Raw genomic sequence first — 15046 nt, 5'->3', positions numbered from 1 at the left:
GAATTGTTCCTGTTTTTTAACATGTTGGGTAAGTTTTTTCTACCCCTCCCCCAACTGAGGCAAAGGTTTCATAGGACTTCTTGTGGTTAGAAGGGTGAGGCAGATTCAGAAATAAACGTCAGCTTCCTTTGTGGCTTACCCTCCCGCCTCCTTTCACATTTTATTGTGTATTCTAGAATGCAGAAGGGGAATGCAGAAGGGTAACTACTAGACCTTTTCACTGCTGGGAAATCTAGTTAGCCTTGCCTTTTTAGGGTATAACTTAAGGATTATTTTTAAATGCTTTAACTTTTCTTAAATGTTTCAATTACATTTGGAATAGAAACATATTTTAAAGATCTTTTTTATACTTTTAAACTATAGCATTTTAGAATGGAAAACAAATATTTGGTTTTTTTCTTAAGTCATCTGATAATTATGGTAAAAATGTTTACCTTCATAGTATATAAATGAATACACACACACACACATATATATAATTTTATTGGAATCTCAATCTTTTAAGAAATACAAACACTTTAAGTACAGGATACAGAATAGCACAGTATATGGTATTATAGTGGGTACATATTTCTGGCATTCATTCAACAGATATTTCAGTTCCTATTATGTGTTAACGAACTGTAGATTTTATAATTACCATAATAATTAGGACAGACATGGTCCCTGCCCTCATGGAGCTTTTACTTAGTGGTGAACGTTGACAAATAAATAAATCATTATCCACATCATTTGGTCACCTTTGCCCTGGATTAATGAGTACTATACTTGTTTAAGAAAGCCTCTTGGGCTGGTGCAGTGGCTCATGCCTGTAAAATTTCAACACTTTGGGAGGCTGAGGCAGGAGAATCGTTTGAGCCCAGGAGTTTGAAACCAGCCTGGGCAACATAGGGAGACACTGTCTGTACAAATTATGTAAAAAATTAGCCAGGAGTGGTGGTGCGTGCCTGTGGTCCCAGCTACACAGGAGGCTGAAGTAAGAGAATCTTCTGAGCCTAGGAGGTTGAGGCTGCGGTGAGCTGAGATCCTGCCACTGCACTCCATCCTGGATGATAGAGTCGAGACCCTGTCTCAAAAAAAAAAAAAACCTCTTGGTAATACCTGGAACAATTAGATAAGAAGTGTTATTTATAGATAAAATAAATAATAAAATTATTGCAGAACTGAATTGTCACAAGCACTACTATAAACTGTTTTTTCAGATGCACAGTTTTCTTGGCTGACTAGTTTCTGTTTCCTAAATTTTACAAGTGAATTTCTTTATAAAACCCAAAATTTCCTTCCTGTTTTAGTCAAGTTTTTGCTTCGAAATCTAAGAATTGATAGAAGCAAGTGAGTTACACTTCTTTAACAAAACTGTTTTTTTTTTTTTTTTTTTTTTTTTGAGACACAGTCTTGCTCTGTCCCCCAGGCTGGAGTGCAGTGACGTGGTCTCGGCTCACTGCAACCTCCGTCTGCCGAGTTCAAGTGATTCTCCTGCCTCAGCTTCCTGAGTAGCTGGGATTACAGGCATGTGCCACCAAGCCCGGCTAATTTTTTGTATTTTTAGTAGAGACGGGATTTCATAGTGTTAGTCAAGATGGTCTTGATCTCCTGACCTCTGGATCTGCCCGCCTTGGCCTCCCCAAGTGCTGGTATTACAGGCATGAGCCACCACGTCTGGCCCAACAAAACTATTTTAAAGAGAGGAATTGTGTTATAGTGATTAGAACAGAAAGTTAGGAATTCACATTTCACAGTTTTATTCTTGAGGCTCGGATTCCATTTGTGACCTTTCATGAGGTATTTAATCTTATTCTGACTCAGTTTATCCAGTATAAAATTTATGAAACACCAGTGGATTGAATATAAAGGGACTAATTTTTGTGTGTGTGTGCTCGAAACCCATCAGTTTGTATTCCTTCTGCATACAATGAGAAAATATTTTATAGTTAAACATTCTCAAATCTTAAAACTGCTTTCAAAGAATCAGGTTTTTATATACAAATTTATTTAGTTGATGTATTAATATATTTTGATAAATGTAGAAGAGTCAAATTATAGTTTGATTTCCAGTACTTTTCATTGGCATCAATTTTGAGGAAATTTGGGTAATTAAAAAGTAGGACTCTTTGTCATCTTGGCCTTTGCGAATAGCTAGTAAAATACAGTCAAGCAGTGTAGTCCCCCAGTTTCCACCCCGTACCCCCTAAACACCAAGTTTTGTTTTCCATGCTAAGAGTCTGATAGACTGTGTTAGAAATATATTGAAGGGAATTGGGGCAAGAGGAGTTATGGAACAAACATTGCTTCCTAAAGATCTTTTATTTATACCTGATTTGTTAGTATCAGAATCCAGAGAGTAATTCAAAATTTAAGGTAGAGGTTCTTAATTTTGGATCCCCTATACTCAGCCTTATAAGGTTTATGGATGGGCTTTAAGATCTGAAAACCCTCTGGAATTATATGTAAAACTTCCTATTTAAGGGCGTGTGTATATTTTTCTGGGTAGGCAGTCAATAGGATAGCTTTTATTAATTTCCCAAAATAATCCTTGACTCAGAATAGCTTTAGGCTTTTGTGAAAATAAATTTTGGGCCGCTGTAGACTTACAGTAACACGTATGCCAATAGAAATGAATTTTCGTTGTCTTTAAATTTTGGCAGAGGTACTAAGCACTGCCATTGGAGAGAGCTAAAAGCATACTTATTTCTAAAATGATAAACATGACCTTAATGGGTGTGTTTGTACATAGCTGTGATAACCATTATTTTCTTAGTTTATCATGAAGTATCTTTGAATATTTTCTGTAGGACACATATACCTTAGTTATCTGTTACAGGCTTCAAAGACTACTGAGCATTACTAAGAGACATATTGCTAAAACAATTGACAATTGTGATAGTTTCAAAGGTGGTAAAAATTGTGTTGAAAGGAAAAATTACTAATAAAATTAAATAAGTCAAATACCCATTTTTGCATTCACTTTAATTTCTTATATTTAAAGGTAAGCTATTCTAATTAGAGAGTTAACATGATACCCTATGAAGGGTACAGTTTTTGGAAATAGACCTGAGTTTAAATCTTTACCTTGACTAAATTACATATCTTCTCTGAGGTGTGAAGAACAGGAGAGCATTTATTATATAGGATTGTTGTGATACTTAAACACAATAATTTATATCAAGAGCATGGCATGGAGTTGGTGTGCAAATGAGATTATTTCCCTGCAATGATAATGTATCTTTTTTTTTTTTTTTTGAGACAGTCTCACTCTGTCACCCAGGCTGGAGTACAGTGGCGTGATCTTGGCTCACTGCAACTTCTGCCTCCCAGATTCAATAGATTCTCCTGTGTAGCTGGGATTACAGGCATGCGCCACAACGCCTGGCTAATTTTTATATTTTTAGTAGAGACAGGGTTTTGCCATGTTGGCCAGGCTGGTCTTGAGCTCCTGACCTCAAGTGATCTGCCTGCCTCGGCCTCCCAAGATAATGTATCATTTTAATAGTGAAGAATAAATATAATTCTGTCTTATCCTGTTGTTATAGTTTGCCATTTACATTTGTACGTGATAGCACTATAAATTTTATAAAAGTACGTATGATATTTGAATCAATTTAGAGAACAAAGATAAATTCCTAATGGCACAGATATTTCAAAGAATTGACTTTAAGTTGGAGGTATAACAGAATCTGTAATATACTAACGTTGTTCTCTGCAGAAAAATTAAAATTGATTGTTCTCATCTTCTCCCAGAGGAAAATTTGCTGTGGTTAGACAATGTATATCAAAATCTACTGGCCAAGAATATGCTGCAAAATTTCTAAAAAAGAGAAGAAGAGGACAGGATTGTCGAGCAGAAATTTTACACGAGATTGCTGTGCTTGAATTGGCAAAGTCTTGTCCCCGTGTTATTAATCTTCATGAGGTCTATGAAAATACAAGTGAAATCATTTTGATATTGGAATAGTAAGTATATACTAAATAGTACCTATTTTAGTTGGTATGAAAAGATGATTAAAATGTCAAGAATAAGAATGATAAAAGTGTGACAAGAACTTGTAAAGATTCCTGTTAATAAAATGTAAAAGGGACCTAATTTATATTCAGATATTTTCATAAGACTAAATGTATAGCCTCGGGCACATACACAAAAACTAACAGCACAGAATAAGCAAATGACAAATACAACATTTGAGGAATGTGGAGAAATGAATATACATTATTTTCTTAATGGCTAATTGATTGAATTTTTCTGGAACACAATCTGATGGGCAGATAGAATTGAAGTAATTTGTATATTTTCTTCATCTATTTGAAAAATACCTTCAAGAAAATAAGGAGAATAGAAAGGTAAACTGCATAAAACTATGCTTAATACATTGTTTGTTAAAGAAATACATTTAGTATATGTAATGTGTAAAGCACTATGTTAGTTGTAGCAATAAGAAATAAATATATCTCTTGCCACAAGTCTGTGAAAAAGTGAAAACACCCCCAGTATTCTACAGTTCACCAGGTGGTAGGGGTAGAGGATTGTTAAGGTAACTGGTTTGTTACCTAGTATATTGACATGTGACTCTTACAGAGTGCCTTTGTTGCATGATTGTCTGTCACGTTTATTCTAAGGATGTAAAATGTGTTTGAACATCTGCAACAACTGGAAGAGATCAGCTAGATTTATGTTTAGTGTACCTTGGGTGCCAATAGTTTTTAATGAAGTAAATATATTTTATGATAAACCAAGAAGAGATAAGTGTTTATTTTAGTAAAAAATGTATTGCTAACTATAGTAATTCTTTTTAGTAACTAACTTGCATCATTGCCTTTTTAAATTTAAAGGTATATTAACCTTATTTTTGTATTTAGTTATTTTAAAATTAATGTTTTTGTTCCACGAAATAGATTGGCTGGAATCAACTTGTGAATGAAAATGAAGATTTTGCAAAATGTTAAACTGACAAGTAGTTCATTTAAGAATGAATACTATGTACATTTCCCAGAACCATCTTAAGGCGTGTTATATAGCACTTTCAAAATAAATTAGAATTGCAGAAAAGGCCAAGATACTACCAATATGATTTCAGTTTTCATATATTTTGTAATTATTTTTGTCAAAGATTCTTCAGCTGACCTTTAAAAAGTTACCTACTTGCATAACATCTGCATGTTTGAAGTGTGTAAAAAGTAGCTAACATTTGTCAAAACAGTAGTGGAATACTAGGTTTGGAGGATGAATATACATAAGAACATTGACTATTTTCATAAAATCCTCTTTTGGGGGTTCATCCAAACAGCAACGACAAAATACATCGGAAAGATTTGAGACATTTTATGGATGGACCTTGTTCATACTCCGGAAAATTGACTCAGGTACCTTACCCAGTAAACTGGCAGAACTTACTGATCTCTATACCTCTGGCTGAAATGTAGCAAGCACTCAGAAAATGTTTAAGTAGATTAATGTATTACATTTCTTACCAGAGTGACTAAGACCCACTAAAATTTATTGCTAGAACTTCAGCTTAATTACTATGCCTTCCGCTTTTGGGGTGGCATTGTCACATTTAGTAGTCTCAGTTGAAGGTAAAAATTTAATCAGGTTTAGTTGTTTTAGTAGTGTGGCATAATTTTTATATGGTGAAATTAAAATGGTGGCATCTTTAATAACTATCACCCAGTCAATTCTGTCCTCAAATCATCCTACACACTTTTTCTTCCCCAACTCTTATTTTACAAAATTCCAAATCTATAGAAAAGTTGAAAAACTAGTACAATTAACATCCTTATACTCTTCACTTTTATTCACCCGTTGTTGGCATTTTGCCACATTTACTGAACCATTTGAAAGTTGTAGGTATTATGATATTCCTTTTTGTGCTGAAGTATTTGGTGTGGGTGATGATGTGTATTTATTGTATCATATCAGGTGGCAATAAAGTCAGGTTGTTTTATTACTGGTTTTGCTAAATTTGAACATGCTTAAGGTGTAGTCTTCTAGCTCTCCTCATTGTAAAGGAACATTTTCCCTTTTTAATTAATCTGTGTAGTGATATTTACAGACCATGTGAATATTATCTTTTGTTGTTGTTGTTGTTGTTGTTGGAGTCTTGCTCTGTCACCAGGCTCGAGTGCAGTGGCGCGATCTCAGCTCACTGCAACCTCTGCCTCCTGGGTTCAAGCGATTGCCCTGCCTCAGCCTCCTGAGTAGCTGGGATTACAGGCACGTGCCACCATGCCCAGCAATTTTTTGTATGTTACTAGAGATGGGGTTTCACCATGTTGGCCAATATGTCTTGATCTCCTGACCTCGTGATCCACCCACCTCGGCCTCCCAAAGTGCTGGGATTACAGGTGTGAGCCACCGCTCCTGGCCAATATTATCTTCTTAACTTTTCGTCTAGTGATTTCCCTTTCCCACTTTTTAATATTTCTATGGATTTCATGTTTTTTAAATTAATCTAACACATGGCATTAATGGAAAATAACCCATTATGTTTTAATTAATGAGTTCTAATCAGTTTCTGCCACTGTCTTTTTTTCATGCTCAAATTGTCCCAAGCTTATCAGTGGTTCCCTTTCAAGCTACTTCCTATGTCCTTTTGATATAATGTCATTGGTGTTTGAAGACTCTCTTGCTTTATGCACACCAAGATTTCCAGGGTCATCTTGTTATCTTGCCTGCCCCAGACCTGTAATCAGCCATCTCTCTGAGAAGTTCTGGTTCTTTTAAGTGGGGAATAGCATTTAGAAACCAAATATGGGTGTTGGACATGCTCACTTCTAACGGAGCATCGTTATTTTTAGGACTTTTCTAAGGATAGTGTTAGGAAATCATATTTTTTCAAAATCACAAATTTAGTCTCATAGCTCCAATTCAAGTCCACCACTACAAGGTTCTTCATCACTTCTCACATTCTATATATGCATCTCCCCTTTCTCACAGTGAAAACCCAGGTTCTCAGCAATACTTGCTTGTTCACTTTATCCAACAATACGTACAAAATAGTTTCAGCATAACAATACTAATACTGCTACCAACAGCAAACTACTTAGTACAACTGTTTTTTTTTTTTTTTTTTTTTTTTTGGACATTGTTTTTGCACTTAGACTATAGTCCATTAAGGGTATCTAGTTAGAGTTATATATATAGTTAGATACATTTGTTTCTGTTGATATTCAGTGTTAGGATGTGATTTTTTATATTCTTATTCTGAAATTGTAAAAAAGGTTTGCATGATTCAAAACTTAAAAAAATGTGGCCAGGCATAGTAGCTCATGCCTGTAATCCTAGCAATTTGGGAGGCCGAGGCCAGAGGATCCCTTGAATCCAGGAGTTCGAGACCAGCCTGGGCAACAAACTGAGACCCTCATCTCCATATATTAAAAAAATAAAAAATAAATAATTGTTTTTTTAAACCACACAAAAAATGTATAAACATGTGTCCCCTGTACTGCAAAATCTTGCTCTCATTCCTATTCCTTCTACTCTCTTCCAACCATACCTATGTAGCTAACCACATTTATTCATTCTGGCTCATTCTTTATATGTTTCTTCTTGCAAATATAAGCAAACTTGTATATATTTAATATTCTTACTTACAGAAAATGTAGTATATATACTCCTTTGCACCTTGTATTTTTGTTTGTTTACTTAAGAATATATTCCAGAAATCATTCTACATTAGTTCATAGGCATCTTTTTGACTATTATTATGGCCAGTTTCTTAAATGGCTACATAGTACTCTGTTGTATGGTTGGATCTTGCTTTAGTCGACCTTCTGTAAATGGGAATTATTATGGAGATGTAGCTTTAGAGTAAATTCCTAGAAGAATGATTGCTGGTCAAAGAGTAAATGCATATGTAGTTTTATTAGATGTTGTCAAATTTCCTTCCATATGAGCAGCACACAATCACTTTTAAAAGGCACTTTTTTGGCCGGGCGTGGTGGCTCATGCCTGTAATCCCAGCACTTTGGGAGGCCAGGGCAGGAGGATCATGAGGTCAGGAGATGGAGACTATTCTGGCTAACAGGGTGAAACCCCATCTCTACTAAAAAATACAAAAAATTAGCCGGGCGTGTTGGCGCGTGCCTGTAGTCCCAGCTACTCAGGAGGCTGAGGCAGGAGAATTGCTTGAACCTGGGAGGCAGAGGTTGAGTGAGCTGAGATCGCACCACTACACTCCAGCCTGGGCAACAGAGCGAGACTTCGTCTCAAAAAAAAAAAAGGCACTTTTTTGATTTGTTACATTTGCTAATTATATGAATCAATCTAGAACTTTCTTCTGGAACAACTATAGCCTCTTTTTGCTTTTGTGTTTTGTTTTGCCTCTACCTAACCTATTGTTTGAATCAGTTTACTTTTGTGAATTAATCTCAAATTCTTGCAACCTGCTTGTCACTTTTAACAATTATTAAAATCTTTCCTTTCTTATTTTAATACATAGTTCATAGGAAAGTATTTCTTTGCCAGTTATGAAGTCTACATGATTGTTTTAGCCTTTTATTTCTTCAGAAAGTAATATAAATCTTACTTTTCTGGAAGGTAGTATTAGATCTATTTATACATATGGAGGAAAATTTGAGGATAATTGAGTCATTCCATCACCACTATCCATGAGACAAAGACTTTTCCATACCAAGTGTCTTTAAAGCATATTTGTAGAATTAAATAAAATATAGCTATACATATTAAAAATCTTTTTAAAAAACTTCTGGAAGGAAGGTATTATCTAATTGGACATACTAAGTTTTCAGTGCTGCATTTTGAGCAAATTAAAGTTGGTCATAAAAAATACTTAGCTTTGGCCGGACACGGTGGCTCACACCTGTAATCCCAGCACTTTGGGAGGCCAAGGTGGGCGGATCTCGAGGTCAGGAGATCGAGACCATCCTGGCTAACACAGTGAAACCCCATCTCTACTAAAAATACAGAAAATTAGCCAGGTGCCTGTAGTCCCAGCTACTCGGGAGGCTGAGGCAGGAGAGTGGTGTGAACCCAGGAGGCGGAGCTTGCAGTGAGCCGAGATCACACCACTGCACCCCAGTCTGGGCGACAGAGGGAGAGTAGTCTCAAAAAATAAAAACTTACCTTTTGGAGAACACAGAACAAAAACTTTGTCCTAGAAATAGTGAAAATCAAAAGGGGAACTTACATTCATCAGAGACAACTCTGAGATTATGTGAGAATGCTATTTTCTTTTTGTCAAGAAATTTTGTCTACTAAACATCTCTAAGTAAATACTAAGTACCCAACAGAAAAGGATGGAGACTGTAACAAAACATGCAAAACAGAAAGCCTTACCTTCTGGAATGATCTCAATCACCAGAGAAATAACATTTTAATATGATCTTAACAATTTCAACCATAACGTATGTTGAACATTTACAGTCTGGCAGGCACTGTGATAGGCACGTTATCTGTATTCTCATTTGATTTTTAAAACAATCCTCCAAAAAGGGAGATTGGTATTCACATCATATGTCTAGTTAATATTCTAATGTCTTTCCATTCTAAAATCCCATGGACTTTGTTTCTCCCATTAGCATAGGAATATAATTTTAAAGAGACTCTTAATATTCAAATTTTAAAACAAGTTCATTTTGATCACTGGAAATAAATGCTTATTTTAAAAATCTTTACCATGGCTTTTCAAAGCTATATGACTAGATTTGCATTTTATGGATAATTGAGATATTACTTTGTTTTACTGAAAATCTTGGCTCTCTATAACTCACAGAAATCTATCATTTTTGATAGGAAAATATTCTGATTTTAATCTTTCATGTATTAACTTTATGTTATAGGAATATTTCTAAAAGATCTTCTCTACTTGCTGTTCCCTATAAAAGACAGATGTAGAGCTAGATAATATATAGCACATAGGTTTTCATGACTGTGTAACCTGTGCTAAAGTACTGTTATCACGTATTCTCACACATAGCACATGTATATATATCCATTAGCAAGTGAACACAGATGCTGAATTTCTAAATTTCTTTTGTTGATATCCCTGCAAGGGACAAACTCTTTTTAGAGAGAAAGAGTAGAAGTCACCTGATTTATCTCCCAGGTCAATGATAATGATATAGGCGGCTTTTCTGACTGTAGATATTTTTCTTTTTCTTTTTTGTCTTTTTTTTTTTTTTTTTTTTTTTTTTTTTTTAGTCACTGCTCTGGGTGACTGCTCAGGGTGGTTTCCTTAACAGAAGTCTTGTTTGCTACTCACTGCTTCTGTTTCTTTTTCCAATTTCTGCTAACTTCTGCAATTTGCTGCTTGTGTTATCAGTTCTTTCCCTCCTAAGTCTTCCTAATTTTCCTATTTTCTGTAGCTCCACCTATGTTCCTCTGTTGTGTGAGAAATGGCAGTCCTACGAAATACATTGGTCAGCTTGTCAAACTAAAAGGAAGAGACGGTGTGATTGGCTGACAATCATAGTATTTTATTTGATCTTATTATTAAAACAAGCAAAAAACTCTGAGGATACTTTCCCTGATTATAAAAGTAACACCCATTCATTGTGTTAAATTTAGGAGATACAGAAAAGGGAAATCACATGTAAATGATGGTTACTTTATGATATGTTCCTGTATTTAAAAATTATTCTTTTTTTTGGTCTGTGCATATGTACTTTTAGAGACAACATTTTGATCTACTGGGCATATTCTATTGTAACTCTCCTTTTTCACTTAAGAATATAGTGTGTGCATCTTTATATGTACCATATAGTGTTTCTAAAAATAGATTTTAATTTAGCAAAGACTTTAAAAATTTCCTTCAAAATCAGAGTTCAACAAAAAGTCCCAAAATTTGGAAAGGCGAGATGTTGGCTAGATTTGCGATTAATGTTTGTTGGCTCATTATAACAGCTGATATTGGCTGGGCCCAGTGGCTCATGCCTGTAATCACAGCACTTTGGGAGGCCGAGGCGGGCGGATCACGAGGTCAGGAGATGGAGACCATCCTGGCTAACACGGTGAAACCCAGTCTCCACTAAAAAATACAAAAAATTAGCCGGGTGTGGTGCCACGTGCCTGTAGTCCTAGCAACTCGGGAGGCTGAGGCAGGAGAATTGCTTGAACCCAGGAGGGGGAGGTTGCGGTGAGTCGAGATTGCACTACTGCACTCCAGCCTGGGCGACAGAGCAAGACTCAGTCTCAGGAAAAAAAAAAATAGCTGTTATCTATTGAATATTTACCGTGTGTCAGACACTGTGATAAGTATTTATTGAAACGATCTGCTTTGATTCTTCTAGGATGTTTGTGCTCAATACTTTATGTGGATTATCCAATTTAATTCTTAGACCATGAAGTAGGAGCTATTCTATTGTTCACATTACAGTAGAAGAAACAGAGGCACATTTTGTCCCAGTTCACCTAGCCTAGTTAGTGACAGAGCTAGAGTGAAACCCAGGCAGTCTTGATTTCAGTAAGCACTCCTATGTGCACCATGCTATCCTGTCTCTTCCTAGGCACTGGGAATTGCTTTCCATACTTTCACTTTACTTTCTTGTATTTTGTTTTTAATTTTAGAATTGGTGGAGTGTTCTGGTTATTGAAGTAACTTTAACGAATTTGTAATATAAAATGTTGGTAAATAATCATAAAGTATTCAAGAATAAATGTCTTACCTAAACAATTTATGTTGCTGTACAAATGAAGAATACACATCTATTTTTTATATATTTAGGGGGTGTAAATATGTAAATTCATATTTTATACTGTTTTCTAATAATTTCAAGTTATTTGGTCTGATTTTTACAAGATAGGACTAGATTATCAGCATTTATATCTTGTAAAGTACCTAACAAAAAATATATTCTAAGAGAATCTAAAGTGTTCTTTCTTCATTTTCTTATTTGCTTATGATTGTATTAGTACTATTACCTAATATAATATTATTTGTAATATTATTTTGACTGTCTTTGCAGGAATATATTTAGACCACTTTCTGTTTTGAGACGATTTGTATCATTGAAACTAAACAGTGTAGCCGGAAAGGGAAGGAGTGATGGTGTCACTGCCAGTCTGTGCCTGGATTCCCACTCTGCCCTCAGGAGACCTTGAGAAGGGGTGTGAGAAATGAATACTGACATGCAGACCAAGGGCCGCTAGGCAGTGTGTATATTAATTATTCTTGAAGATTAGTGTATTTCTTTTTTTAGATTAAAAAAATGTGAATTCCCAAAATTGTCTTTCTATACCTTATTTTGGAGTTCACTACTATAAATTTAATAGCAAACTACACTTTTCAATACTCAGATTATCTTTATCATGATATGTTGAGGTAGATATTAAAATTAATGTCTCGGCCAGGCACGATGGCTCACACCTGTAATCCCAACACTTTGGGAGGCCAAGATGGGCAGATCACGAGGTCAAGAGATCGAGACCATCCTGGCCAACATAGTGAAACCTTATCTCTAATAAATACAAAAATTAGCCGGGCGTGGTGGCATGCACCTGTAGTCCCAGCTACTCGGGAGGCTGAGGCAGGAGAATCTCTTGAACCCAGGAGGTGGAGGTTGCAGTGAGCCGAGATGGCGCCACTGCACTCCAGCCTGGCAACAGAGTGAAACTCCATCTCAAAAAAAAAAAAAAAAAAATTATGTCTCATGAATTTACAGCAAGTTTTGGTGAGTGTAATGGGGTTAAAGTGACATATATGTGATTGGAGCTTTCACGTGTATTCCTTAGAAGCTGTCCTACAGAGTTTTTTTCTGCAAAGTCAGAAAGCGTAAAGCAGCAAATGTTTGTGGCTTCTAACTGGCTTACTGTGTTTAGATTGCTCAATTGCAAATTATATCTAGAGTGTGAAGTGTCAGTCCTTGTGACTTTCAACTTGGGACCGAAATTTGAGCCCACCATTATTTTTTCTTCTTATGGCTCCTAACACTTATGACATATTTTTTCCTCTTGGCAGTCACTGAGACTTCTGAATCCCCAGCTTCAACCCCTCTAAAGAATCGCTGCCCATTCCATCATTCATTCATTCAACAAACATTACTGACCACCTACTGCAGTGCATGCTAGATACTGTTCTTGATGTGGTTGTAGCAGTGAGCCAAAGAAGTAAAAATAGAGTAATAGTATTTTCCAGAGTGAGTTACTATTTTATCAAATAGAATATACTTGTGTATTCCCAAATATACCTTACAAATTTGATGAATAACTGTATAAATGTTTTTGCATGATGTTCTAATTTTATCTTATTTAGATTTAATCCCCCCCCAAAAAATCTGTGGATTTTATTGATATTTCTGCTTTATGGATGACTATAAGTAACTGACCCTAAGTTATATTGCAGGTAAATAGAAGAGTTAGGATTTATGTTTCGATAATTCATTCCAAACCTAGGAATTTTTCACTATGCCTTTTTCAGCATTCTTTAAATTTCAGTTCTTTAGAATTTATTTATTTATTTATTTGTGTTCTGGCCCCAAGTATTCTGCATGAAGCTATAGTACAAGATGGTATTGGCTAAGAATGCAGATTCTTACTCATATTCAAGTTTGTTAACCTAATTGTACTTGTTTCTACTGTAAAATGGGTGTAATAACCATGTACCTCACATGTTTGTCATGAGGCTCAAAATAGATGATATATATATAAGAATTCATATATATGAAAACATGTATATATATGAATACATATATATAGATGTACATATATGAGGAGAGCACAAAGAGCTACTATGTTTATTATCTTTATTGCAGTGAAGGCAGGCTGCAACATTATTGGATCATAAAGCAATTCAGTTTTATTTATTAATATTCAAGTATTAGTACCCAGAATTTGAAATAGTCTCATCACTTATTTTCTTTTTTCTTTTTTTTGGGGACGGAGTCTTGCTCTGTAGCTCAGGCTGGAATGCAGTGGTGCCATCTCGGCTCACTGCAACCTTTGCCTCCCAGGTTCAAGTGATTCTCCTGCCTCAGCTTCCCAAGTAGCTGAGATTATAGGCACCTGCCATCACGCCCAGCTAATTTTTGTGTTTTTAGTAGAGATGTTTCACCATGTTGGCCAAGCTGATCTCGAACTCCCAACCTTCAGTGATCCGCCTATCTCAGCCTCCCAAAGTGCTGGGATTACAGGCATGAGCCACCGCACCCAGCCATCATCACTTACTTTTTTCCTTAAAGATCTCTCACTTCCCTGCCCTATTTTTAAGTGTAACATATTAACATTTATATAGTTGTATGTCTTTTACTTAACAGGTACACAATATTTAAAAGTGTTTAGGTGAATGAATTTTCAAGTCTCTGTTCTTTGAATTTTATTTTAGTGCTGCAGGTGGAGAAATTTTCAACCTGTGTTTACCTGAGTTGGCTGAAATGGTTTCTGAAAATGATGTTATCAGACTCATTAAACAAATACTTGAAGGAGTTTATTATCTACATCAGAATAACATTGTACACCTTGATTTAAAGGTAACGTAACGTGATTTAAAGTAATGCAACATCTGTGTTCTTCTTCTGCTCTTAGTATGCACAGTTGCAAACTGGTATTAACAGGAAACAATGGTTGGTTCCTGGTCGTCTAGACTGCACTGGTGTGCTCTTTGCTTACGTGTGCTATGTGGCCTTAATTTTATATTGGCAGAAAGGAGAAGAGTGCATGTGTAAGCAGCTCAAATTACTGGGCTCTTAAAATGCATCATTCCTGTGTTCTAATCCTACATTAGATGGAATTAGTCCATTCCATCCCACTCTTACAACCACATCCTGGACCTTCTTATTTTAAAATGCTGTCTATCTCTGAAATGCTCAATTGTGTAATCTCCATCTCTGAAAATAAATCCTGCTAATACTCATTCATTTGCTCCTATTACCTTCATTCATTTTTGTCTTGAGGTTTTCAGTCTTTTGGCTTCTTCCAGATAGTTCAGGCTCTTTACCCAAGCCCCGAACCTCCAGTCTCTTATCTCCATCTCTCATGTTGTTATCCTTTCTCCTTATCCTTCTTTCATAACCACACAAGGACCTTAAGATCTGAATCAGTCTGTGTCTCATTTTTTGAGCATTAGATTCTTCTGTTTTTATGTGGTGTCCTTGCATGACC

General features: G+C 35.7%; 1 protein-coding gene across 3 annotated transcripts in view; it reads left to right on the top strand.

Annotated features, from left to right (window-relative positions):
* STK17B (serine/threonine kinase 17b) overlaps nt 1-15046 on the top strand; it is a 49269-nt gene that overhangs the window by 22653 nt on the left and 11570 nt on the right. For all 3 annotated transcript variants that reach the window (XM_063791425.1, XM_063791424.1, XM_001168212.7), the window contains 2 exons: nt 3739-3951; nt 14271-14415. In XM_063791425.1, the coding sequence (XP_063647495.1) occupies nt 3739-3951; nt 14271-14415 (358 nt within the window). The remainder of the gene's footprint in view (nt 1-3738; nt 3952-14270; nt 14416-15046) is intronic.

The sequence above is a fragment of the Pan troglodytes genome, chromosome 13 (assembly GCF_028858775.2).
Source record: "Pan troglodytes isolate AG18354 chromosome 13, NHGRI_mPanTro3-v2.0_pri, whole genome shotgun sequence".
Classification (NCBI taxonomy): Eukaryota; Metazoa; Chordata; class Mammalia; order Primates; family Hominidae; genus Pan; species Pan troglodytes.
Note: the sequence above shows the minus strand (reverse complement) of the source record. Positions and strands in the feature narration are given on the sequence as shown.